Genomic DNA, 8,362 nt, shown 5'->3' on the forward strand with positions numbered 1-8,362 from the left:
ATATAATTAGATAAATCTAGTAATAATATTCACCACGATTTCAATATAATAAGAATGATTAATATATTACTAGATTATATGATGCAGTATATATATATAACTAAATAAATAAATAAAGAGGAGGTAACAAATATAAAGAAATATAAAGAGAGAGAAGTATTGTAACATAAAAAAGAGAGAGAATTGTTTATTGCTTGTGTGTGTATCCCTTCTTTGCCTCGTACATGTATTTATATGCACACAAAGTTTACATTTCAAACTTCATTTATTTCTTTCAACATAGGAAAAATGTGCCCTCATAAATGGGCATCCATCATTCTTATCCATCCTCATTACAACACTCCCTCTTGGATGACCATTTAGGATTATTGCCTCGTTAAAACCTTATCAAAGAAAAACCCAGTGGAAAAAAATTTTTGTGAAGGAAAAAGAGTACAATATCCTTTAGTGATGGGGACTGCCTCATTAAAAACCTTGTTAAGAAAAATTCAATGGGAAAAAACCTGACCAAGGAAAAAAGAGTACAGTCTCCCCCTCTTGTCGACATCAGTTGATGTCTCGAAATCGGCGCATCTCAATCTCATGTACCAATCTTTCAAAGGAGGATTTTGAGTGACTTTGTAAATAAATCTGCCAGATTGTCACTTGAGCGGATCTGTTGGACATCAATTGTCCCTTAATTTTGAAGATCATGAGTGAAGAATAATTTGGGAGAAATATGCTTTGTTTTATCACCTTTGATATATCCGCTTTTAAGTTGAGCAATACATGCTGTATTATCTTCAAACAGGACAGTTGGAGCTATCTTCTGATTAATCAGTCCACATGATGACAGAATATATTGGATCACACTCCTGAGCCAAAAACACTCGCGACTTGCTTTATGTATCGCTAGTATTTCAGCATGATTAGAGGATGTTGCTGCAATCGTCTGTTTCGTGGACCTCCATGATATAGCTGTACCACCATATGTGAATAGGTCTCCTGTTTGAGATCTCCCTTTATGTGGATCAGATAAATATCCAGCATCTGCATAGCCAACTAATTGTGACTTGGATCCATAGGGATAAAACAATCCCATATCAACCGTTCCATGAAGATATCGAAAGATCTGTTTGATTCTACTCCAATGTCTTCTAGTTGGAGAGGAACTATATCTTGCTAGTAAATTCACCGCGAATGATATGTCGGTCGCATATTATTGGCAAGATACATTAGTGCTCCAATGGCACTAAGATATGGTACTTCAGGACCAAGGATATCTTCATTCTCTTCTTTAGGACGAAATTGATCCTTTTCCATATCCAAATATCTTACGATCATTGGGGTACTCAAAGGATGTGACTTATCCATATAAAATCTTTTCAAGATTTTCTCTGTGTATGTCGCTTGATGAATAAAGATCCCATTTTTTTGTATGCTCGATCTGCAGGCTGAGACAAAATTTAGTCCTTCCAAGATCTTTCATCTCAAACTATTCTTTCAGAATTTTTATAATTGTTGGAATCTCTTCAGGAGTTCTAATGATATTTAAATCATCAACATACACAGCAATTATAACGAATCCAGATGCGGTTTTCTTTATGAAAACACATGGACAGATATCATCATTCTTGAATTCATTTTTGGCCAAATACTCAGTAAGACGATTATACCACATTCATCCAGATTGCTTTAGACCATCACTACAAGGATTTTGTTTATTTGTGGCAGTTTTTTCTCTTATTTGTGGAGGTTTATAACCCCCACCAAATGGTTCGTGGGGGTTTCTAAAACCCCCAAAATTTGAGGTGCCACGAGGTCTTTTGTGGAGGTTTTTAAAAACCTCCACAATCTATTCAGTGGGGGTTTTGTGTGTGTTTAGTGGGGGTTTTATATTGGACTTTTGTGACAATTTTAAATCACTTTTGTGGCAATTTAAAACCCCCACAAATTGATTTTTTAATTAAAAAAAATTAATTATTTTGTGAGATTTTCAAACCTCCACAAACTCTATAATTATTTATTTATTTTTAATTTTAAATCATTCATTAATCTCATCTCATTTACATACTCTCAAATTAAACATTTATTTTTTAATATCAAAATTTAAAAACTAAATCTTTTATAATAACACAATTTCTCAATATAAGGCATAACTCTATATATAAAAAAAACTTGTCAATGTATCAAATCATGCAGTGTCCAATGATCACTTCAGCCATATAATAACAAAATTAAAAACAGAATAAAAATTCAATTAAAAAATACAAAATTTTAGTTAAAAATTTAATAAAATTATAAGAAGAAAAGGATAATTTAACCTCATTTTTATTACATTATATCATAGTCTATATTTAAGGAAACAAGATATTTTAGTAAATCTTACCAAAATATATACAGAAGTTCTGAACCACTAAGTTATATGTATCTGTAGTAGCAAGAACAAGAAAGTTATGAAAACTCTTAGCTTGTACCTCGACAAATTTGTTTTGACATATGTGCCAGCCAAAAAGACAATAAATGCAAATCTGGACTCTATAAATTTTCAGATTTCACATTCCCAATTATTCATCATGCTAAAATTACAGTTCATTTTCTCTTCAAATTCAACAAAGATCAAAGAAAAAAGAAAAAGAAAACAAATACAGATCAAACAAGAGATATATAGATGATGAACAAATAAATCAATATTAATAATAATAATAAGCCTCCCCAAAATTCCAAAGAAAGAGTACTAATTAACAGTAACAAATTAAACAAAAATAATATTTCCAATAATGAAGATCCTAATTAAGATTATATTAGTGAGCCATGGCTGCTGGTACCTGATGAGTAATGCTTCTTTGATTTGGCATAGAAAGCATGGCAGTGTGATCCAAGAAATCTTTAAGCTCCACAACAGATTGAAGAACAATTCTAAGATCCTCAAAACAAGAGAATCCAAAGCTACCAATTTGCCTAACAGCATAGACATAGAAACTACTGATAGAGCCACAGGAGTTAAGATTCAACAGCAATCCTTCTTCATCAACCCAACCAAATAGTTAATTACCAATTGTACCTAAATATGGGACGAAAGTAACTCTAAGGACTAATAAAAATTACCTTCACAATGAGTATATCCGTCACCAACAAATTTCACATTTTGCACAACAGGGCATTCACAAACTCTTCCTCTAAAAGTGTCCTATACTTAGTGGAGAAAAAAAGATGCTGATTAAAACAAGAAGAAAAAATCCCCTATATATGTATTTAAAGCTATAGTGATTACCCTGCATGCAGTAATGTTAGCAGATTTGTCCTGCCAACAACCGCCATTGTTTACGAGGCAATCATTTGTTTCCATGTCTGCAAACAAAGATTAAACCAAAGGTGCTTATTGTCCAAGAGAAGGAGGTTTGATATGATAAGCAGGCTGATAAATAAAAGAAGATAGTAAAGGAAAAAGGACCTGGAGTTAAGCAAATTGATGGCTCAGTGGTTTCTTTGAAAGCAAAATAGATGGCCTTGAGTACTGCTTCTCTTGACAACTTGCCTAAAACAAAGTTAAGAACCAAAGATGATACTCATAGAGAAAAATTTGAATATGCATTAACAATTTCTATCATATATACCTCTATACTGTCTGTTGTTTATGATGAGAGTAGGCAGAATAGTAACATCACCGCGAGTGCCTTTCCCAATCTGATGTGAAATTTGCATCACCAAATCAAATTAACAAAGCTATGGTATATATACATGTCTACATAGTATTTGAGGCACCAACCTGTGCATCCTGTTCCTTCTTAAGAACTGGATTCTCAACATCCACATTAGGATCTCCAACACAATCTCTTATCTTCTTCACATCAACACCTATTTAGTTATGGAATGAGGCAGGATGAAAGGCAATGGAAAAAACAAGAACTTGACAGTTAACATATTTATAATTCACAATCAGAACACACTCCAATCATGTATACCTTAACAAAACAGAGGGCATTAGGCAATATTAGATATCTTGGAATCATCATCATCAATGAGCCACCAAATGAAATTGATTTGCTAAAGTATATTGAACAAAAATGCTTCTACTTAACCACACTGCTGCAATGTTAAGAAGCTTTTAAGTAAACATAATGCTATATTAAAATAGTTACTCTAGAAATTGGTTTGGGCTTTTGCTTTTCAGAAAGAGACTCATTTTCTCACTATATTGAAAACAAAATACATGTAGTCAGTGAATAGAGAGTGAGTGTGTTGTGTGTGTGTGTGTGTTTGTTGTGTGTGTGAGAGAGAGAGAGAGAAGGGGGAAGAAATACCTGTAATGAGTTCCTAAAAGAGCAGAAAAACTTTCTCCTTTCAGGTCTGCAGGAAATACTTGATCCTAGACCAATTTTACAAAAAGAAATAATAACAAGGCTTAAAATAGTATTTAGCTTAACTCACACATAAATAACAAGGCTTTTTGCAAACCAGTGCATTGAACGCCTAATAATCTTCACATCTCTAAGACCAATACACTAGTTTGAATCCTTAGGGTCTAATATGTACCTTCAATGGATAACATATTTTAAGCACATAACTTTCACCAGAAGGAATTTCGAACCTTTCAAATGCATACTTCCTCTGCAAATAGGAGCAGGAAATCAGAATAAACCCAACAAAATAATCATTTACAACAAAATGATCACATTGACCAAAAATTTGTTTACATAAGAATTTGTTAATCAGCAAACCTTAACAGGAGCCATACTAAAGCATGAAACATTCAGGTTCAGAAGATGTTTTGCTAACTCGTTCTTTAAACTAGATACTGCATCCTAAATTTTAAAAAACAATAAAAAAAATGACAAGATAGAATGCATTAGCTCTCTGTTGAAAGAATAAACAAGGATAAAAGTCAATATAAATAAAAATACAAATTTATGCCAAACACCGATAAAAGATAAACTTACTTGCAGCTTTTTATGGAAATCTACAGATTTTTTAGCATCTTTCTCAAGTTTCACCATTTCATCAGTAAGATGTATAGGGTGACTTGGAGTGGCGTAGACACATCTTTGCATGTTCTTCACAACAACACAACAACTCTGATACGAATTCCCGGCTTCAACCTAATTCTCAATAAAAATGCAAACAGTCAATATTATCTTCTCCTTCACTACCACACACAGTTAAATTTCGTATATTTCTAATAATTTAACAGAAAAAATTAGGAACAAATACAGCTTCAATCGAAGGTTCCAGAGACTCCCGCTCGCTTGCGTTCCTGATCTCCTCAGCCAGCGCCACCGAGACCACGCTTTGAGTGTTTCAAGCTGCCGGAGCAAAAGCAGAACCAACGGCAAAACCCGCCATGGAAGACGATGCAAAAGTGAAAATCTAAAGCATTAGCTCAACGATCTGAATGGAATCGTCACTAAAATACACGAGAGGCAACAAGAGCTCCACGAATTGAGAGGCTCCACGATCACCTCGTCCTCCATTCATAACTCCACCGGCGTCGCGTTGACGGAGGAGGCTTGTCAGCAATGGCGGCAAGGAGATGAATAGCGATGGCGAGAGAATTGAGATTTTAGGGTAATTTGGTTGAGATTATTATAACAGTGGGAGTTTTTGTTAGTTATTTAAAATTGTTAAAAATAAAATATATTGTGGAGGTTTTAATAACTCTCACTAAAAAACTTTCACAAACAAATAAGAATTTTTTAGTGCATATAAAGATCTTTGCAATTTAACTAAGTATAACCCTTGCGAATATTCACTGGATGGTTTAGATATCTTAAGTCTTTTAGGGACTTTCATATAGATATCTCGATCTAATGAGCCGTACAAATAGGCTGTTACCACATCCATTAAATGCATATGCAGTTTATGATATGCAGATAAACTGACCAAATAACGCAATGTTATCGCATCCACTACAGGGGAATACGTTTCTTCATAATCTATACCGGGCCTTTGTGAAAAACCTTGTGCCACAAGTCGGGCTTTGTAGCGCACAACTTCATTTTTCTCATTTCGTTTTCTCACAAATACCCATCGGTATCCAACAGGTTTTACATCTTCAGGTGTACGGACTACAGGTTCAAAGACTTCACGTTTTGCAAGTGAGTCTAATTCAGCCTTCATGGCTTCTTTCCATTTTGGCTAATCATTCATTTGTCGACATTCTTCGACTAATCTTGGCTCAAGATCCTTACTTTCATGCATGATATTTAATGCCACATTATATGCAAACATTTCATTGACAATTGTCTTATTTCGATCCCATTTCTCTCCTGTAAAGACATAATTTATTGAGATCTCGTCATTCTCATAATTTTCAGGTACCTGAACGTCTTCTGGCGTTATATTAGAATTTTGGACAGCTGCAGGTGTCTTTACTATGTCTTTTTCAACAGGAATAGTATTTACCTCTTTTCTCTTTCGAGGATTTTTATCTTTGGAACCGACAGGCCTGCCATGCTTCTGGCGTATATTTGCTTCAGTGGCTATTTGTCCTACTGGGACATCAATTCAAAGTGGGGCATTTTCTGCCCTGCCACGCTTCTGGCGTGAATTTGCTTCAGTGGCTACTTGTCCTACTGGGACATCAATTCGAATTGGGGCATTTTTCGCTGGTATATAAGATTTTGTTATCCTCTTTGTATTGGAAAATGCATCAGGTAATTCATTTGCTATTCTTTGCAAATGTATAATCTTTTGAACTTCTAGTTCACATTGCCCTGATCGAGGATCTAAATGCATCAACGATAATGCATTCCAATTAAGTTCCTTTTCGGGAAGCTTATTCTCTCCCCCTAATGTTGAAAATTTTGATTCATCAAAATGACAATCCGTAAACCGGGCTTTAAATACATCTCCAGTTTGTATCTCAAGATACCTCACTATAGAGGGAGAATCATATCCAACATATATCCCCAATTTTCTTTGGGGTCCCATTTTGGTGCGATTAGGTGGTGCAATGAGAACATATATCGCACACCCAAATATTCTTAAATGGGAAATATTTGACTGCTAGCCAAAAGCTAATTGCATAGGAGATAACTGATGGTAACTCGTTGGCCTCAAACGAATAAGTGATGCGGCATGTAAAATAGCATGCCCCCAAACCGAGGTTGGGAGATTTGTTCTTATAAGCAAGGGTCTAGCGATTAATTGGAGGCGCTTAATAAGTGATTCTGCTAACCCATTTTGTGTGTGAACATAAGCTACTGGATGTTCAACACTTATTCCATTAGCCATATAATAAGCATCAAAAGCTTGTGAAGTAAATTCACCAACATTGTCAAGGCAAATTGCTTTGATTGGATTTTTTGAAAATTGTGCTTTTAATCGAATAATTTGAGCCAGTAATCTCGCAAACGCCAGGTTGCGAGAAGACAATAAGCACACATGTGACCATCTCGAAGATGCGTTTATCAGGACCATAAAATATTTAAAAGATCCACATGGTGGATTAATAGGTCCACATATATCACCTTGAATCCTTTCTAGAAATTCAGGGGACCCAAATCCAATTTTTACTGGTGATGGCCTTAAAATTAACTTCCCTTGAGAACATGCAGCACAACAAAATTCACTAGATTTAAGAATCTTCTGGTTCTTTAGTGAATGTCCATGAGAGTTTTCAATAATTCTCCTCATCATGGTTGTTCCCGGATGACCCAATCTATCATGCCAAGTTATGAATTCATTTGGGCAAGTAAACTTCTGGTTTACAATGGCATGTGATTCAATTGCACTAATCTTGGTATAATACAATCCAAATGAAAGTAAGGGTAACTGGTGCACGAAATTGTGATCTCAGGCAACGGCGCCAAAAACTCTGTACGCACGTCTTAATAAATCGTTTTCCATTAACAACTTTGATACAACTAACCAGTAAGTGCACTGGGTCGTCCAAGTAATAAACCTTACGTGAGTAAGGGTCGATCCCACGGAAATTGTTGGTATGAAGCAAGCTATGGTCACCTTGTAAATCTCAGTCAGGCGGATATCAAATAGTTATGGAGTTTTCGAAATTAATAATAAATAAACAGAAAATAAAGATAGAAACACTTATGTAATTCATTGGTGAGAATTTCAGATAAGCGTATAGAGATGCATTCGTCCCTCTGAACTTCTGCTTTCCTGCTGTCTTCATCCAATCAATCCTACTCCTTTCTATGGCTGGCTTTTTGTAAGGACATCACCGTTGTCAATGGCTACTTTTTATCCTCTCTGGAAAATGGTCCGATGCGCTGTCACTGCATGGCTAATCGTCTAGAGGCATCACCCTTGTCAATGGCTGCATCCCATCCTCTTGTGAAAATGGTCCAAATGCTCTGTCACGGCATGGCTAATCATCTGAGGTTCTCGATCATACTGGAATAGGATTCACCCTCCTTTTGCA

General features: G+C 35.3%; 1 protein-coding gene across 8 annotated transcripts; it reads right to left on the reverse strand.

The window, feature by feature from the left end:
- LOC107644134 (DNA polymerase alpha catalytic subunit-like) lies at nt 2,129-5,541 on the reverse strand. 8 transcript variants are annotated; one of them, XR_002347160.1, is made up of 12 exons: nt 5,191-5,541; nt 4,920-5,078; nt 4,701-4,784; nt 4,516-4,590; nt 4,284-4,348; nt 3,945-4,068; nt 3,749-3,837; nt 3,597-3,666; nt 3,434-3,517; nt 3,254-3,330; nt 2,808-3,169; nt 2,129-2,410 (listed from the first exon to the last, which is right to left on the reverse strand). XR_002347160.1 is itself a non-coding variant. In XM_021102762.1 (8 exons), exons 2-6 carry the CDS (start codon nt 5,028-5,030, stop codon nt 4,053-4,055), a joined length of 351 nt encoding a protein of 116 aa, XP_020958421.1. In that variant the 5' UTR covers nt 5,031-5,078; nt 5,191-5,541; the 3' UTR covers nt 3,652-3,666; nt 3,749-3,837; nt 3,945-4,052. The 8 variants fall into 8 exon arrangements, 1 of the variants encoding a protein (XP_020958421.1); XR_002347161.1 differs by lacking the exon at nt 2,129-2,410 and having other exon boundaries at nt 2,517-2,940; nt 3,088-3,169; XR_001621220.2 differs by lacking the exon at nt 2,129-2,410 and having other exon boundaries at nt 2,517-3,004; nt 3,088-3,169.

This window comes from Arachis ipaensis, chromosome B05, assembly GCF_000816755.2.
Source record: "Arachis ipaensis cultivar K30076 chromosome B05, Araip1.1, whole genome shotgun sequence".
Classification (NCBI taxonomy): Eukaryota; Viridiplantae; Streptophyta; class Magnoliopsida; order Fabales; family Fabaceae; genus Arachis; species Arachis ipaensis.